The sequence below is a fragment of the Branchiostoma floridae genome, chromosome 13 (assembly GCF_000003815.2).
Source record: "Branchiostoma floridae strain S238N-H82 chromosome 13, Bfl_VNyyK, whole genome shotgun sequence".
NCBI classification, from domain to species: Eukaryota; Metazoa; Chordata; class Leptocardii; order Amphioxiformes; family Branchiostomatidae; genus Branchiostoma; species Branchiostoma floridae.
In genome coordinates this window covers 10,600,804-10,619,853 of record NC_049991.1, presented here as the reverse complement: position 1 = coordinate 10,619,853, position 19,050 = coordinate 10,600,804, and the positions used below count along the sequence as shown (strand labels likewise).

The following is a 19,050-nucleotide window of genomic DNA, read 5'->3' as shown; positions in this document are numbered from 1 at the left end:
TTGTATTGATAACGTTTTGTGTGATCGGGAGATGCGCCAACAAAACAACCGATATAGGTGATTCTGTTGCCGTTCAGGAGATACAAGAGAGTTCCTTTGTGTCCAGAAGTCCAGAGGAGCGTTACATCGATTCTGTGTTCAAAATATCCTGCGAATCCAACGTTACTTGTCAGGAGTGTACAAGACAAGGAAGGGGAGGGAGGGGCACGGCTTGTTTGAAAACCCAGATCTGGTACGGTACTGTTGACGCTTTAGCGCGGTAATGTGGAGATTTACTTTTTCATGGCTGTCAGATAACCTCGGTAAGCCACGGCCTTGATGGAGTAGGGAGACTTCAGGACCGACGGAGAAGGCCGTGGTTTGGGACAGGGAGGTACTGATATATGGTGCAGTGCTGAAACGGCTTCTGTTCAAACCACAAAGAACGACGAGCATTGTGTTTACCGGGAAAAGTACAAGACTGCTACACTGCTGACATTGATTGTACTTTGGCATGTCTGGATACAGGAAATCATTCAAACGAACCTACTAGGAAGAAGCTGCAATATTAAGATCCAAATTTCATGGCAGAGAAAACGTTAGCATTATCAATGTCATAACTATAAGACAGTCAAATAGTGGAGACAAAGAATTGAGAACATTTGAAGGTTGTGGTAGTGAGAAAAATGAGCTGCGTACAGCCTTCAACCATGGTTAACGATGTGCAGCTACGTTTCCTATGTCCAGAAGACATCCACACAGTCAAGAAGCTGTGTTCAGACTGGTTCCCTATCGAGTAAGTACGGTACATCTTGACATGTGTGGCTTTATTTTTGTGGGGACCTTTTACTGCAAAATCATAATACTGTAACGTTACCTTGTTAATTTGAGATTTGTAATATTTCGCTGTTCTAACATTACAGTATTTGTATGTAAACCATGAACATAACACTGCAAACATCTCCTTTAGACTTTAATCGCACTGCAAAACCTCTTTGAGAGTACGTAAATGTATTTACAGTATGGCATGGAAGTTAAGGTATAATTTCTAGCATCAGTGCTATCCGAATGATATGGTGAAATGTATTCAGCAACATTGTGACAAGAAGGCTTAAGTTTCATATTTTGTAGTAGAAATGTTGCCCTATTGTAGATATGTATGTTTTGCTGTAACGTTAAGTATCATATGACTGGACGTGTATTATCTGTTGGCCCATAGCTCTTGTACAATTTCCCAGGTACCCTGACTCCTGGTATGAGGAGATCACGTCCAACCCCAAGTTCTTCTCTCTGGCGGCCACCTATCACTCCAACATCATTGGCCTCATTGTGTCAGAGGTCAAGTCCAGAAACAAGATACACAAAGAGGTAATAACTGACTAGCCAATAGCAACCATTCATTAAAGTCCAGATATTCAGATTCATTATCTTGTTTGGTACAGTATATGTACAATACTTTCCTAATAGTGTTCTATGCTTCAACCTCCAAAAAAGTTTTTCAACCTCCTTGCTTCAACTAGCCCTTGGACAAGAACTTGTAAATGAATTTATGATCATATAATTTCTGCTCATCTAAATCTTAGCATCCAAAAGATATGTTACAATTGTATCCTTAATTTGAGGTGACAGAAAGATATTGATACACAGCTTTTGTAGACTATTCATTCTGACTGTCAATTGTATACTTAGATTATGCCCTTTTTCTATTTTCTGATAGGATCGCACAATCCTGGCCTCTAGTTACCCAGACAACACACAGGTGGCCTATATCCTCAGTCTGGGGGTTGTGCAGGAGTACAGGCAACATGGGATAGGTGAGTCATCCAGCACTCTTCTAAATCATACAAGCCGTACAATGTAAGTAAAGAGGGTATGATGGTGTGATGGTCTAGATTTCTGTCCGGATTTCTGATCTGCAAACGTCACCTTAGTTGTGCCATGTGTCTATATTTCCCTTACTTCAGCCTCCCTCCTACTGGAAACCCTGCTGTCCCACCTGACCACCAGTGAGAGACACAACGTGAAGGCGGTGTACCTACATGTCCTCACCACCAACACCACAGCCATACGCTTCTACGAGCACAGAAGCTTCCGCAGACATAACTACTTGCCATACTACTATGCCATCAAAGGGGTCCCGAAGGATGGCTTTTCATACGTGCTGTATATAAATGGAGGGAAGCCACCATGGACTTTTACATATCCTTTTTGTGATATCTCTCCTTACAAATATATCTATGTACATGTAGTAACAAGTTATTTTGAAGACATCTTTGCAGAGCTGGTAACACATACAGTTAGTGTGTTTCACTAGTGTCATGATGAAGGTATGTCAAATTTTAAACAAAGCATTAGTTCTTGTGTTTTGTGATGTTTTAAGTACATGTAGGCTGTGTAACACAAACTATGATGTCTAGGGCTTTATCCAGTCGGCTGGATTTTTGGCGGGCTTCTATAAGTAAGATTTAACCAGGCTATAGATACATGTATATGAAATTAAAAATGCATGTCTTGCCATACTCCCAGCCATGACACAAACCTGTTACTGCCTTCCTTAACTCCTTCTTACAGATTGCATCTCGTACATGTTTGCCCACTTACAACACCTGCAGCTGTGTTCGCTCCCCCAGCGACTGTTCCGGAGACTCAGTACAACAGTCTGGGGTGTTGTACCACTACTGTACTCTCCTCATCGCAAAACAAATGGGCCCTGTCACACCATGTGAACTGTATGGGCCTGTCAAACCATGTGAACTGTACAGGCCATGTCACACCATGTAGCTAATTTGACTGTATGGGCCTGTCACACCATGTGAACTGTATGGGCCTGTTGCACCACGTGAACTGTACAGGCCTTGTCACACCATGTGAATTGTATGGGCCTGTCACACTATGTGAACTGTATGGGCCTGACACACCATGGGAACCATACAGGCCTGTCAATCAGTGTCATGCCATATGATCTATATGGGCCATGTCACAAAGTACTTATGAACTGTACAGGCCTTGTCACACCATGTGAACTGTATGGGCCGTGTCACACAGTGTAAACTGTATGGGCCTGTCACACCATGTGAACCATACAGGCCTGTCATGCCATGTGAACTGTACAGACTCTGTCACACCATGTCAACTGTACAGACCTGTCGCACCATGTAAATTGTTCAGGCCCTGTTACACCATTTGAACTTTATGGCCCTATCACACCATGTGAACTGTACAGGCCTATCACACCATGTGGTGCCTAAAGATGTGCAATCTGTGACTGTCTGTCTGTGTTGTTTTATTGAACCATTGTGGGATGATCTTGTGGACTGTCACTGCAATGGATAAAATAGGATACAGTATTAGTGTGTACAGTTTGGCTTAGTATTCTCAACGGTGTCTAATATAACAGTGCTGCAAAATGTATTGCATGAGAAGCACATTGTCAGAACATGGTGTAGTACATGTACATGTATTGCATGACATTGTGTGTTTAGTATTCAGAAAACAGTATTCTTCAATGTTTTCACCTCAGTCACTTACCAGTTGCACATTCTGCATTGTGAAACAAGCAGGTCACATTTGAGTCAGGCCATTGCACATGACCTTGCACTTGACCATCTGGCTTGCCAACTCTGCAGATGAAGAAGGTACAGATGTGAGGAACTACTTAATATCTGCTATCACACTCTGTCATCTTCCACCATTCCACCTGTCACTGGATAGTGCGTGCACACTGGATAGTGCGTGCACACTGGATAGTGCGTGCACACTGGATAGTGCGTGCACACTGGATAGTGCGTGCACACTGGATAGTGCGTGCACACTGGATAGTGCGTGCACACTGGATAGTGCGTGCACACTGGATAGTGCGTGCACACTGGATAGTGCGTGCACACTGGATAGTGCGTGCACACTGGATAGTGCGTGCACACTGGATAGTGCGTGCACACTGGATAGTGCATGCACAAGAGAGAAAATGTTATCTAGATCTGAGTCACTGGGAAGAATCATATCAGATTCTGCAATATTGAGCTGTACAGAGGGAGTGTGTAAGCTATACATGTAAAACATATGATGTCCCGTCTTTTCTACAACTACCGGTTACACTTGTAGTTTCTATGAATTGAAGTCCACATTTGTACACGACATTGAGTTCTTTATTGGGGGTTGACTCTGTGTTCCAATTCATTCCATAACATGGGTGGTGAAAGTTTGTCATAGAGTGGTCAGTGATGTATCTATTATATGAAAATAATGTTTTATGTACATGTATTTCCAAACAAGTATGTCCCATGACAATTACTAGTCCTAGTAAACGTACCTTGGTCAGTATTGCTATTATTGATGTATTTTGTATTTAAAAAAAGCACTTTTGGCCCGCTATACAGTGAAGCATCTTTTACATGTACTTGGATTGTTGAACTGTAACTATTTGATACATTATGTCATATATATATATATACAGTGTATACACAAAACTCTTAACAGGCGTATTTCGTATGTCTGGCTGAGAGTTTTGTTTCAAGGTTTTAAGAGTGAATGTTGTGTAGTATTTATTTAGATTTCTGTAAATATGAGAAAATCAGGAATGTTTTAGGCAGCTTGCATGTTTTGTAACACTTAAACATACTGACTTATGAGCAAGTCTCCAAACTATTGTTTGAAACCTAGATGGAAAGAGCCTTCGAAGCTTCACCCAATGCAATTGTAGAGTCACGTTGTTTCGTATAATGTATTACTGTAAAAGGGGAAATTCCGGGTGGTTTAAAAAGCATTGCAAACATTTCCCCTTTTACAGTAAAACCCTATATGGGAGTTTCAACCACAAACTTGAAACTGCCACAAATGGTCTATTTTGTCCCTACTGCAAAAATGTCTCCTTTTATGGAGCCTTTTGATGTCATGGTGTTGTTATTGAAGAGAGTGTTGGGATTAGCATTTCAGGTACTGAAGAACTCTGCATCCCTGACACATTTGGTTCATCCCAGTTTTCTTCGGTATTTGGTAGTTTTTGTTGTTGTTAGATGGCCTATTCCATTTTTGCACAACAAAAAACATGGAGGAAGAAGGCTGGAAAAATTGTCTTCCCCTCTCGAGATTTCCTAAGGAAAGAAAAGCTGATTAAGGGCAGTTCCATGTGTTCTTGGGCCCACAGTTTCTGACATGCAAGAATATGTCATAAATACTAAAGATAAATCCCCATTGTCTTTGATGCCTACGCAAGTATTCTTTTTTCAGCTTGCAGAGAGGAAAGACTTTTATCTAGACCATCTTGGAACATACATATACATGCATGACCCAAGGTGTGATCAGCTCACCCAACCACATTCATGACAGAATCAAGGGCGTGTCAAGCTGGTCTTGAGTGGACATAGAAATGTTTGTGTCCTCAACTTTGTTACCTGAAGAGAATTCCTTCACAAGTTTTGCTCTTTTGTAACACTTCTATGCTTGTTTGTCCAAGTGTTAATACTGACAATGCTCTTACCAGCAGTTGTACATGTACCATTAAATATTGAAACAACACTTGTGAGGATTATTATTGTGTTACTGTTTATTGGCATAGAGGCATAGATAATTTGTTCTCACCAGTGCTGATAATATTGAATTTCTATCTTGTCTGGAGCCAGACTTTAGGCTCATGTTTTCAGCACTCTTGCAGCTATATTTAAGGTTTAAGGAACACCTGCTATTTGAAGCCATATAACTAAAGTATGTGATACATACATATGCAAGAAGTTGTAGAAAATGCATGTCCCTGATTGATACTAGTAAGCAAGACATTGCTCTGTAAGGGATACATGCAATATGATTTTCAGAGATGCCCTAACCACAAACTACTGTAAATGCTTTTAAGTTCGCGGGGACTTAATTTCGCGGTAGCGGGAAAATCGACTTTTCGCGGTGGTTTTAATTTCGCGGTAGCACCATGCATGTAGTCTCTGACTGTTATGGAAAAATGTTCGTGGTGGTTTTAAATTCGTGATGAATTGGCCGCCGCGAACATTAATCCACCGCGAACATTTCTGCATTTACAGTATGCATTACGGAAAAGGGACAGGAGTAAGGAATACTATTCAATTTATTTTCATCTTTTAATTCATGCAACATCAATGCAACACGTCTTTACACATCTAATAATTTGTATTTAGTGCATCTGTACATAATACATATAACACTCTGTGTTCTATTACAGTACAGGACACATGGCTCTACACAGAAGTATGGTGTCGTGGGGCCTTGACTGTGGAAAAGTACTTTTTCACACATCGACTTTGGACATGTTGGTGGGACAAAACTCTGAATCATCTATAACTAAGCAGATCTGTAGGACGAGCACTTTTGGTATATCAATTATCTTTCAATTATCTATCAAACATATCAGCTTTGATTGCTTCACACATAAGGCAATCTTGGAACTGTCATTCTATATTGCTTTTAATTTTACTAATGATTTAAGGAATATGAATCAAAGAATGTAGAGTGACATATAAATAGTTATAAAGTTCATGCCATGAGTTAAGCACATCTACTGTACTATTGTGTATAACACTAATAGATTATATATACAGTAATTGCTCATAATAAGCTAAAAAAACTTACTTCTTCTATCCACTTATAAAGTGAAGTATAGTAGATACAAAAATCTTGGCTGGACTTTGTAAACAAAGATACAAAAATAAAAGTATGCTAAATTACATCATAGGAAAATAGATGAAATTTAAAACTATACTTGCAACATTGAGCTTTGAATCTAATTATAAAGACTAGATAGAAAATCTAATCATATAGATTAAATAATATTACTTACTCACTTATTCTTGCAACCCGTTTTCATCATACAAGGTAATACTTTCTTTTCCTTAAGCAAATGATAATACTTGTTGGCACAACATAGAGAACACAGAATATCTATATGCTGTTTCTGGAGTGTATTAATCAATTTTGGATTGCTGACTATGTTATCACATCTTTCAACTAACATTATCTCCTGACCAGAAAGTCCTAAATATCAAGGCCAAATATTAAATAAAAGTTTTAGATTGAGTTTTTATATACATAGACGAGAGATAAAAGTTCTTGATGGCGATGGCTGCACACAGACTCCTCCTATCTCTTGGGTTTAGTACTGCAGGGGCCAACCTGGTATTTTCTCATGATGTCAGCAACAAACTCAAACCTAGTTGCCCTGTTGTGGAGACGCTGGAGAGGTTTCTGGAAGAGAAAAAAAGATGTGTAAAACTGAAATGTCAAGTTAATTGTGAACCTAAATGAAGTCAACAAATCAAACAGCATAGCTGAACATTTGTGCAAATTCATCTATAAAACCAAATTTTATGATAGCACAGAATGCCATGTAGTCTAAGCAAGTAACATGTAATTAACACAGATATGGAGGCACTTCAATCTCTGCTCAGAATCAATCTCATGGTATTTGTGTAGTATATGTACATATGTACTAAAGTTTTTGCTTTTAGACATATCTGTATGCCACTGGACAATGATGGAAACTACTGAGGAAAAAGGCACAGTTTGATCCTCAAGGTTAATAGATTCTGGTGCGCCAGATTCTGGCATGTGCAACTTTAAGTGTGTCATATGTCAAAGTCAAAAGACATGATACACCAGCCTGTACATGTACCTGTAGAAACTGTATGTTGGAGGATGTTGATCGATGAGGTACATGGATGGCCCACACGTTAGGAAGAACAAGGAACTGGTACCTTTGGGAAGAAAAAGGAGGCACACTTTGAAAAACAATATAATGTTTAAATGCATTTAACTGTCAACTAGTATGCTGTCTATAAAAAAACAACTTATTGTCTATTCTGGCATATCAAATAGTACTGTCAATTGTGGCCATGTTAAGCGTCAGTGCAATTTCTGACATGACCTATACATGGTTTGCTTCAATTCTTTATATTAGTGTCTCACCCAGCAGCTAGCAGCTCCATGGTGTGGGTGACTTTGTTCATCCCATAACCTGAGAACCGCTCATCGTATAGTGGAAGACTGGGAGACATCCTGTAGGCAGGGGGGACATCAGTTAGCAAAAAAGGAAAGCACCAGGGCCACTCAGAGATAGTACAACTCAAGAGCTTTTATTTCAATATGGCGGCTTGGACCTTTACTGGGTGGAAAGAACCACTTTACCTCAGGTATAACCTAATTAATGACCACATAGTGCTGAGGTTTACTTTTCCTTTCTAAGATATGCAAATGAACTACATGCCATGTTAAGATGCAGAGAAAGATTCTCTACAAAAAGGTATAAATCCGAACCACATGAAACACAGAGAATAGTACATGTATATAACCTCTGTACTCTGTACTTTGAATACTTGGACTGGGGTTATAGTCTACAAACAGGTAATTGGATAAGGTTCTTTGAATTCTTTTGCATTCTGTACTAACATGTTTCCTGAACAGTTGTTAATATGTACTGTCACAGTAGCATTTAATAGTTCTCAGCTTAATCTTCCAATGTGCTAATGCAAAAATGTGGACAAACAAGTTCTCCCATCTCACCTGAGTACCAGGTAGGGTTCAAACTTGTCCTGGTAGGTGGAGACAGGGTACACCTGTTCTTCAGCATACCAGCGCTGGTAGTCGGTTGGTCGGTGGGACTCGGGGGACTCAACAGACCATACACACTGTCAAGGAATACTGTCCTGATACATGTATCAGTATATCAATGTTGCTATAGAGAAAACACTTTGACGAATAAGTAATTGGGTTAATGACAGAACAACATTTTTTATGATGGTTTTTGGGTTTGCGATAAAGAGGTTACAATTAAAACTATTGACATAAAACTACTGGGAACTGTTTACAGTAGCTTCTTTACGTCTTCTTATCTACGTATTTCTTCCTCTTGCATGTCATACTCAAGGACAATAGCATATCAGCACATTCTCATCAGTAGTTCATATTTACTACATCTGGAGAGCTTGTAGTAAACTGAAAGGATATTGAAGGGTAAAATGTTGGCATCATCAGCAAAGATCTGTTGTTTGAGAGCCTCCTTGTCCTGAGGGGGAGGTTGGTCCTGAAATAAGAACAAATTCTTATCAAACCCTTGATATGACAGGGATACTCAAAACAAACATACTTGCTACATGCATGCATTGGGGAAAGAAAAATTCACAAATAAGTCATGAGCCACAAAAATCTTAGCCTAGGTGGTACCCCTTATAGTTTATTGAAGGAACTTGTAAGAGAGGGAGCACAGGAGCCCCAGTAAACTATGGCACTAAGATCTTTCTTCTTTTTCAAGACAATTTTCACCTCTTGTTCTTCTAAGAACTCGAACGCAGGAACCACGTAGGCAGTTCTGTCCGTTGGATCTGACTGGTCATTTATCAGTACCCTGGGGTAGACACAAAAGTATGTTATCCACAGTAACAAGGGTTAGAAGCATACTACATGAACATTGTACATTCCCTACAGCAGTAATGGAAAATACTAGATAAATAAATATGATACAAAATGTATATGTTACAACAGTAAGAGACTGAAATTTACATACAGTGGCAAAAGCAGAGTAAATTTTCAGCCGACGGTATCTCTTTTATTTTTAACAATTTAAGTAAAATTGTCTGCATGAAAAGACTGATTTCAGCATGATTTACCAGTACCTGAAATTATCTTGGAAGTTTGGAGATGGGATGAAGTCAGCATCCAACAGGAAGACATATTTGCTTTTCACCATTCTGAAAGAAACAAAGTGACTCTGAAGTAGAGCATTATAGCTCACTATCAACATATGACTGAACTGTCATTGAAATTCAACTTTTTAATATCAACAATTAGATTGTTGCAATTAATAAACACAATTTGATGATGCTAGCTATTGCACAATTGCACATATGGAATAATATTTTATTTCTTATTCATTTATTTGTTCAGCTGTTTACATACAGCCAGGGCTACCCGTTTAAATAATATTAGAGAAAACAAGAACTTACCGTAGAGCCAGATTTCTGAGATAGTTGATGGGATACTCATCATTAACCTGAAACAAATGAAGCTTTCTTTACTACCTGATAATAAAGGTTAAGGATGTCCCACTAGCTTCAAGTTTGAGCTGTTACTTGTTAACACACAACCAGGTATACTTCAACCAATTCAGACTATGTAAGAAGGGCGGAGGGTGCAAGACCTAGGGGACGTCCATGACAAACTTGGACTAGTAATTTGAAAGAATGGTCGGGACAAACAGTCCACCATCTGGCAACCTTGGCTGAGGACAGACAAAGGTGGAAAACTTATGCTGATGGAAGTGCCTCCCCTACGGCCGGTGAGGCTATGGGACCGGCGAGGTGAGGTGAGGTGAGGTGAGGTGAGGTAAAAACAATAAAATCCCATCTTAGAAATTACACCATGTATACATTGATGTAGTTTTGAGGGAATACCACACTGATATGAAAAAAAAAACATTCATTTTTTTGTGTCCCAGCTTGGTAGATTATAAGTGACGGTCTGTATGAATTATTCATTATGAGAATATTACCCAGATGGATTTGTGTACTCACCACATTTGCATACACAGCCAGAACACTACAGAATGTTCGGAACTTGGGATGTCTCAACTTCTTGTTGATGTAATATCTGTGACAGCAAAGTTCACAAATAAGTCAGTAAACATCTGCAACATCCAATCTGTCAGAAACTGGGGAAAGAACTTTGATGCAAACCACAAATACATGATTGTGTATATTTCTATGATTTCCCTACCTCTTCCAGTCGTGGTTAGTGTCAGGTTTCTGCGAGGTTGTTGGTACATACAGAGCCACTGCCATGGGCCCGTCCCAGTGTCTGATGATCCGGTCTAACATGGCGATCCGGTCCATGGACACCTGGGTCACTAGGGTCACTGTGTCCTCTTTGTACTGAAAATAGCACCACATTCAAGCCATTTACTTTCAGTTCATTATAGGGCACATTGCACAAATAGACATTAACAGCTAGTTACATCCTGCATATCTTCAGAACCAACACAAATTTGGCACAAAAAAGCTACCCCAGCAGAGATAATGTTTAACACATTCAAATTGTCCCTTGTGTCAATGAGCAATCTGTTGCTGAAATTTCCTCCATTTGTTCTCAGATAAATGTACTATTTTTCTTTGAATATTATATTGTAATAACTGGACTTATTGTATTACACTACCTAGCTGACAACAGAGACACCTAAAAGATTTTTACACATGACATTTGTACATCAAGAAGTGCTGGGTAAACAAACCTCAGTGAATGTTGCATTGAAGATGTGCTCGTAGTGGAAGGTGGGTTTGGTGGCTGACACGGGGGACAGCAAAGCTGGTGGACAGGAAGAAACAATGTCCCCCCGCTCTGTGGCAATCATTCCTCCTGCTGCTAAAAATATCATAGGCATTAGACAGTAAGTAAAAGATCTTTGTGAGTACATTTTACGTACAATAAAGGGTAATTTTCTTCCAAGTGAAAAGAAATGCTAGCTTTACTCCTTTCTTGTAATAAAATGGGAGAAAGTTTTTGCACTGACCTGAAGACCAATAGAACTTTGGATTTGGACATCTTCAGAAAATTGATCCTAATACACTTTGACTTCTAGTTGAACCTACTTTAGAAAGTGACCATCAGACAACTACAGTTTTGAAGAATTATAGTATATTGCTGTGATCATGCCTCAAATACTCCTTACCTCCAACAGGCTTGAGAATGATATCAGTGAACTTGACCAGCCCCATGTAGCCATGGCAGAACAGCATGACCAGCACACTCACCACCTTCTGATTATTTGGTACACCCTGTAAAACCAAACGGGGCAAAGATCACGCAAAAAAACTCCTTTGCAACAATACTAGTAATTCACAAATAAAAACATGTTGCCAACCGTTGCCCAAAAGCACACTCAGATGAAGTTGAACTTTGCATATGGTAAAGAAATGTGAAGACTTCTTACCATATCATTTTCAGCTGCAATAAATGGGTGACTTCCACTGGGAAAATCTAACCTGAAAGTAACAAATCAAAGTATCAGACTGAGAGAACATCTCAGTCATTCATTCCAGACTCCTTAATGTGCAAAGAGATCTCTAACACACCGGATAGTATGAGTTAAGTTACACAGACTATACCAAGAATTCAAAATGAATTTGTTCACTTTTAATGTGAAAACCCACATTACCTCAGGGTCTGATGACTTCCATCATCAAACTTCACCATAGCTATTGCACTGTAGTCAGCATCATGCACCTACAAGGGGTGATTAGTCATAAAATGGTAAATACAAATCAAAATAGCTTCCAACGAAGTCAGCTGCGGCAAATCATATCATCAACTCATATAGGTGGAGGTCTCTACTAATGCTCTTAAGATGTTCATTAAACAAAATCAAGACATAGGATAGGTATGTGTCCTTACCGAGTCCACAGATTGTAGATCTACGGCTGCACTTCGCGCTGAGAAGTAAATAGTCTTGATGTCTGTATCAGGTCTAATCTGAGAAAACAGGAGATCGGTGTCAATCCTTATGCAGAAACAGTGACTTACAAATTCTCAAATTGCTCTGCATTAAGGTATACAAAGCTTTTGCAACATTCAGGAAAACACTTATAGTAAATAGAAAAATAAAAATTCTTTTTGAAGCAGCAAACTTGAACTTAGGTAAGGTTAACTTAAGGGTACTTACTGGAAGATACTGGTACACTGCCCTCACACTGTCTGCCTTACACATCACACTCAGAACCTGATGGTAAAAATGAAAATATTGAAATTGCTCACAGTGCAAATACATTTTGTGCATGTAATTTTCATAAACCATGTGTTAACTGATATCCATCATGTCATTAAGCACAATTTATACATGCATTGAGAATGACGATGAATGACCATCTCCTGGTGTTAACAACTTTAGTAGTAATTATAAGAATGCAGTTATAAGGTATCAGTGACCACAAACTGATGGAAAAATTGCAATTTACTTTTTTGTGGCATCAACTCTCACCTTTTGGCACAAGCTGCGGCCCCCTACAGTACAGCTGACCTCCTCCTCCCAGCGGACATGCGGGACCCACCAGCCGCCCACACTGATGTGGGTCTGGTCAGTCATCTGGTCCAGCAGGACGTTACCATCCCAGTCCTCCACAACATCAGGCTTTAATTCCTGCTTCTTTCTGAATGTGGAATACAGAACATTTTATTCAGACTCCCTTACATGTTAATCACATCGCGGAATATTTCTCCTCAAAGGTAAGTTTATTGATACAAACATTCATTGTTGAAATTCATTCCTATCTTGATCGTGATGAAACTGCCTCCACCTAAATCACACAAACACCAGAACCTTGGCCACCCTTTCAGTTTTAACCACTAGCATATAGCAAACCTTAATTTTCCAGTTTCTGCAGCAGAATGTAGTGAAACAAGCTTGATGTGGTGATGCAGCATTCCTTCTATAAATGTGAGAAGCTCAAAGTTTACATAATGTGTGTTTTTATTGGCTCAAATTTGTAACTTGTCCTATCTGTTCTCGGACCGTCCTTATGCCTCTAGGTAGGAATCCATGAAGATGACACCAGGCCAGTATGCACTTTCAAGCTGTTTATTCTTCAGGTCTCCGCACAGATGTCTTATCTGTGGAGGTTCTCTCTTGGGCGTCTGTTGCTACGTCATATACGCATGCGTGTTAGTCTAATATGTTAAACAGTTAGAGGTGCTAAATAAGCTACACATGTTACATCCCCTTTTCCAAGATTACTTCTTTTACACAATGCTATGATGTTTTGTCTCATATCTTATAGTCTTTCTTTGTTCTTGATCACATGTCCTTTGCAATCTAAAGTCCTTTCTGTTCTTGACATGGTCCATGGGTTCCTCGTGGGTATTAGTAAGTTAACATGCTTGCTCTAAATCTATAATATGTCTGTCTTCTCATACATGCATTACTTTACGAAGTCCTTCAGATGTGCTGGTGGTCGCACAATCCTTCCAGATCTGGTCATCATGGTCTGCTCAGCGCTCGTTGTTGTTTGCGCAGCAGTTGTTGTTGGTTCGTCGTTGACCGTTGGTTCTGGAGCATCTCCTTGGTCAACGTCGTCTGTTCCCACTGTTGCAGGTGGGGTTTCCGGTGTCTTCCGCAGATGACGTCTGTTTCTGCGGTACACCCCTCCATCTTCGGTTTCTACTTCAAATGATCGGTTCCCTACTTCTGCTACCACTGTGCCTTTCTTCCAACGATTAGTATTGGTTCCATGTGGCTGACATCGCACAACGTCTCCGATGCTCAACCTTGGCAGATCTCGCGCCTGCCTATTGCAGTAGCGGCGTTGTTTTTCTTTCTCGTTTCTGAGTTTCTTTGGGACATCTTTCTGCACCTCTGGTGTGAGTAGCTCGTTGGTCATCGGTATGGTTGTTCTTGTTCTCCTACCAAACAACCTCTGCACTGGACTGCTGTTGACACCTTGTGTCGGCGTGTTTCTTATGTCCAGCAAGGCCAAGTGTGGATCCATCTTTGCCATCTGCGCCTTCTCCATCATCCTCTTTGCTGTTTTCACTGCATTCTCTGCTTTTCCATTACTTTGTGGATATCCTGGGGATGATGTTATGTGTTGGAATTTCCACTCTTTGGCAAATGTCGCGAACTCGGCGGACGCAAACTGAGGTCCGTTGTCACTCATGACAATGTCCGGGATGCCATGTCTGGCGAACTGCATCTTGAGCTTCTTTATGATGGTGGCCGATCTTGAAGTTTCTTCACAGTTGTCGATCTCAAAGAAGTTTGAGAAATAATCCACTGTGATCAGGTACTCTCTTCCATGGAAGTTGAACATGTCTATGCCCACTTTCTCCCATGGTCGCATTGGAACTGGATGTGGTACCAGAGTTTCCTTCTGCTGTCTGGTTCCGACTGTTTGGCACACGTCACATTTCGTCACATAGTCTGTGACTTCCGCATTCATGCCTGGCCAGTATATGCATTCCTTTGCATATCTCAAACATGCTTCTGTACCCATGTGCGAGGCATGTATTCGTGTCAGCATCTGTCTCCTAAGGGACTTCGGTATGGTGGCACGGTTTCCCCTCAGTACCAGTCCATCCTGTGTGCTGAGTTCATCACGCACGTGGTAGTACGGCATCAGATTCTTAGGCATGTTACTTTTCTCTGGAAACCCGTTTCTGATGTTCATCATCAGTATCTTCATCTCTGGGTCTCTGCTTGTGTGCTCACGGATCTCTTCTAGTGCTGGTGCTGAGATGGAGTCGCTGATCGTGTTGACTTGCTCAGCTTCCATCTCTGCTACGCTTCTCTTCCCTTCGATCGGTAGGTAGGCTCGACTCAGTGTGTCTGCCAGATACATTTCCTTTCCAGGTTTGTATGCTACCGTCACGTCATACTGCTGTAGACGCATCATCATACGCTGGAGGCGCTTGGGAGCTACGTGCAGTGGCTTCAGCACGATCATCTCGAGCGGCTTGTGATCTGTTTGCACATTTACTTTCCTGCCATACGTGTATTGATGGAACTTCTCCAATCCGTAGGTGACACTCAGCATCTCTTTCTCAATTTGGGCATACCTCGTTTCCGTGTCGGTCAGCGCACGGCTGGCGTATGCTATCGGCTGTCCGTTCTGAGTGAGAGCTGCTCCAAGTCCTGTGCTCGAGGCATCTGTCTGCAGTGTCAACTCTTGCGTCTTGTCGTAGAATGCTAACACAGGTGCCGTGGATACCATCTCTTTTATCTTCTCCAGGGCCCTGTCGTGTGTGTCCAGCCACGACCACTCGCTGTCCTTCAGGGTCAGCTTCCTCAGTGGCTCACACACGTCGCTCAGTTGTGGTAGAAACTTGCTGAGGTAGGTCACGAAACCTATCAGCCTCTGCACTGCTTGTGCATCTTCTGGCTTTGGCATCTCCCTCACTGCTTTCACTTTGCCTGGGTCTAGCTTCAACCCTTCGCTAGTGATGAGATGACCGTGAAAAGGTACTTCATGCTTTCTCAGCTGAACCTTTTCTGCATTCAGTTTCAGACCTCTTTCTCTGCACCTCTGCATGAGACCTCTCAAGTTCTTGTCATGATCTAGGGTGGCTTCCTCCATGGTTTCACCTTCACCCCAAACCAATATGTCGTCCACGACGGGCTTAACTCCATGAAGACATTCTAGAGCCTGGTCTAACCGTCGCTGGAATTCTTCCGGACTAGATTTCAGGCCAAATGGTAGGCGTTTCCATTTATACCGGCCACTCGGTGTTTTGAACGTCGTGAGTGCTGAGCTTTCTTCATCCAGCACCACCTGCCAATACCCATTCTTCGCATCCAGCACACTGAACACTTTGGCATTTGTCAGTTCAGGTACTATGTCTTCAATCGTCGGCGCTGGGTAATGGCTTCTCTTCAGGGCGTTGTTCAAGTCTCTGGGATCAATGCATATCCTCAGCTTCCCAGATGGCTTCTTCACTGTGACTAGACTTGACACCCATGGTGTAGGAACCTCTACTGGTTCTATGACACCCTCCTTTGTCATCCTATCCAGTGTTTCTTTCAGTTGCTCCTTCACTGCAACTGGCACTCTTCTCGGTGGATGTACGACAGGTGTGATGCTGTCATCTGTTTCTAGATGGCATTCTCCTGGCAGCTTTCCTAACCCGGTGAACACATCTTTGTATTCCTGGATCAGACTCTCCCTTGTCAACGGCCTGTTGACAGTACTTATCTTATCCCTGGGTATGCTACCACGGATCGCTAGGATTCTATCGTAATGAACAGTCACTACTTCAATCTGCTGTATGGCGTTCGCTCCAAGCAACGGCATACTGTCTGAGTCAATGACCACAAAGTTCACCACATACCTCTTCCCAGTCTTGGGGTTGATCATCTTCAGGTCAGTCTCTCCTTCTGACACTATTTCTGAGTTATTGTACATCTTCAACACTCTTCGTGCTCCATTTGTCTTGTACTGTATCTTGTTTCTGAGCAAGGTCTGTTTCGGCATCACGTTACATGTGGCTCCAAGGTCAAGCTGAAAGTTGACCATGCGTCCTTCTAACTTCATCTTGGCATGCACTTGCTTTGCATACTTTGGGTTGGACATACTGAACGTGTTCTCGGTGCGTAGTCTTGCATCTGTGATGGTCATCACGTAGTCATCTTCTTCCAGAGCGTGGACTTTTGTCCTCTGGGCATGAGCTGGTGCCTTCCCAACCTGTCGAGGTCTCTTGTCGGCACTCCTGCACACCTTTGCGAAGTGATTTTGGCCCTTACATTTCAAGCACTGTTTGCCATACGCTGGGCAAGCCTCTTTCTGCTGTCGGTGTCTCTTTCCACAGTACCTACAGTTGGTCATAGGCTTCTGGGGTGTTGCCTGTGTTCTCTGTTGGACAGCATGTACGGCTGTTGGCCCTATCATCCTCATATTTTGCATGGAGATCTCTGATGCACGGCATATCTCCTCACATTTGTCAAGGGTCAAGTCTTTCTCACGCAGTAGCCTCTCCCTTACCTTGGCATCGTTGATTCCACAAATGATCCTGTCTCGGATCAGTGACTCCTCGAGTGCTCCAAGTCCGCAATCTGTTGCTAGGTTTCGGAGATGAGTTGCGTAGGTATCAAACGTCTCACCCGCTTGCTGTGCTCTGGTGAAGAACTTGTACCTTTCAATGGTTTCGTTTTGTTTCGGGTTGCAGTATTTGTCGAATGCTTCTACAATCTGTTCGACGGTTTGTTCTTCTTTGGCAACCGCCACCATGTTCCCATCATTATTTGCTTTTTGGATGGTCAAGGTATCATGGACTTTACGTGCCTGGTCACCCATAAGATACTGCAACGTTTTTCTGCGTTTCTTGGCATCATCTGACACAGTCAGGTCAATGTACAGTAGTGCATCCTCCTTCCATTTCTTCCACTCAACGTTAAGATTCCTTGCATTAATATCTAGACAGGCTGGCTGTCTTAAACTACCTTCCGCCATGTTTTTTAGGCTCTGTTTACTAGGACTTGTCCAGAATATGGACTTGATGGATGTGCTGTCGACCTTTGCCCTGGTCTCTAAGCAACGCTGTGGACCTTTCTTGCCCTGCTCTCCAGGTGGCTCTGACTCTTCTGGAGCTTGTTTGGAATCTAGGGGCCTGTACTAGTAAACACAACAGGAACTCTGTCCTACCTCTCTGGGCTTCTCAAATTCCAGACGCCTGCTGAGAGAAGAATTCGGGAGCTCTGTCCTACCTCTCTCTGCGCCAAAATCCCTCGTTTCTTTTCAACGTTTGTGGGTCGACATCCCTCTTCTGAACACCATGTAACTTGTCCTATCTGTTCTCGGACCGTCCTTATGCCTCTAGGTAGGAATCCATGAAGATGACACCAGGCCAGTATGCACTTTCAAGCTGTTTATTCTTCAGGTCTCCGCACAGATGTCTTATCTGTGGAGGTTCTCTCTTGGGCGTCTGTTGCTACGTCATATACGCATGCGTGTTAGTCTAATATGTTAAACAGTTAGAGGTGCTAAATAAGCTACACATGTTACAAAATTTACATTTCACACTCAGGTATGAGGGGGTATCCAAAGCTTCAATTTGAAGTTTTTCAGAAATAATCAACATATTGTTATAAGGGTACTGAAAACATGTAACAATCCATGCAAAGGTTCTTGGCAAAAAAATGCAGCTCAATTGCCGTTAACTATTTTTCTGTAGGTCTGAGATACCATCGGTTGAGCCTGTGATGTGAGAATGGCGACATAATTTTGCATGTTTGTAAACAAGCAGGCGACATGTTGGTTTAGCTTACCGTTCTGCAGGCTGAGACCTTAGCGTTGGGAGGTACAGGACAGTCACGATGACCGACGTTAGTGAGAGGCCAAATGCAATCCAAAGGATCGCCGTTAGCGAGCACACGGGCGCCCTACGCGCCAGTTTTCTTCTGCTTGTCATCTTCGATCATCAGAACAACAACCCGCGGTAGCCATTTTGAAGGTCATAGGTCGGATACAAGATCGCAGTGCCGAACAAGAACGTACCTGATGATAGACGTAAACAGCGGCAGCTTTCGCTTCTGTGAGCTATGAATATAAATTATATAACACTTTATATACAAAGTAACACATTTAG

The 19,050-nt window shown here is 41.7% G+C and overlaps 2 protein-coding genes across 3 annotated transcripts; one reads left to right on the top strand and one right to left on the bottom strand.

Moving 5' to 3' along the window:
• The first annotated feature begins 9 nt into the window (after window positions 1-9).
• Window positions 10-2,915, top strand: LOC118428811 (N-alpha-acetyltransferase 60-like). Its single transcript, XM_035839029.1, has 5 exons — window positions 10-775; window positions 1,218-1,347; window positions 1,697-1,793; window positions 1,944-2,178; window positions 2,549-2,915. Exons 1-5 carry the CDS (start codon window positions 666-668, stop codon window positions 2,703-2,705), a joined length of 729 nt encoding a protein of 242 aa, XP_035694922.1. The 5' UTR covers window positions 10-665; the 3' UTR covers window positions 2,706-2,915.
• A 3,116-nt stretch (window positions 2,916-6,031) lies between these two features.
• On the bottom strand, window positions 6,032-18,943 carry LOC118428800 (LARGE xylosyl- and glucuronyltransferase 2-like). Of its 2 annotated transcripts, none has more exons than XM_035839010.1 (18): window positions 18,731-18,943; window positions 12,959-13,127; window positions 12,644-12,700; window positions 12,376-12,453; window positions 12,140-12,207; window positions 11,915-11,966; window positions 11,654-11,759; window positions 11,216-11,346; window positions 10,705-10,859; window positions 10,503-10,578; window positions 9,936-9,982; window positions 9,606-9,680; window positions 9,256-9,337; window positions 8,941-9,016; window positions 8,497-8,614; window positions 7,903-7,992; window positions 7,610-7,691; window positions 6,032-7,182 (listed from the first exon to the last, which is right to left on the bottom strand). In XM_035839010.1, exons 1-18 carry the CDS (start codon window positions 18,871-18,873, stop codon window positions 7,078-7,080), a joined length of 1,710 nt encoding a protein of 569 aa, XP_035694903.1. In that variant the 5' UTR covers window positions 18,874-18,943; the 3' UTR covers window positions 6,032-7,077. The 2 variants fall into 2 exon arrangements, with proteins under 2 accessions (XP_035694903.1, XP_035694904.1); XM_035839011.1 differs by having other exon boundaries at window positions 11,216-11,343.
• Window positions 18,944-19,050: the final 107 nt, after the last annotated feature.

What these genes read in the sequence shown, in the direction of transcription:
- LOC118428800 (XM_035839010.1), bottom strand. Translation starts at nt 18,873, where the DNA reads ATGACAAGCAGAAGAAAACTGGCGCGTAGGGCGCCCGTGTGCTCGCTA. An exon ending in ATGGAGCTGCTAGCTGCTGG is followed by an intron (nt 7,692 to 7,902) that starts GTGAGACACTAA and finishes TTCTTCCCAAAG; the next exon opens with GTACCAGTTCCTTGTTCTTC. An exon ending in CCAACATACAGTTTCTACAG is followed by an intron (nt 7,183 to 7,609) that starts GTACATGTACAG and finishes TTTCTCTTCCAG; the next exon opens with AAACCTCTCCAGCGTCTCCA.
- LOC118428811 (XM_035839029.1), top strand. Translation starts at nt 666, where the DNA reads ATGAGCTGCGTACAGCCTTCAACCATGGTTAACGATGTGCAGCTACGT. An exon ending in TCAGACTGGTTCCCTATCGA is followed by an intron (nt 776 to 1,217) that starts GTAAGTACGGTA and finishes ACAATTTCCCAG; the next exon opens with GTACCCTGACTCCTGGTATG. An exon ending in AAGCCACCATGGACTTTTAC is followed by an intron (nt 2,179 to 2,548) that starts ATATCCTTTTTG and finishes ACTCCTTCTTAC; the next exon opens with AGATTGCATCTCGTACATGT.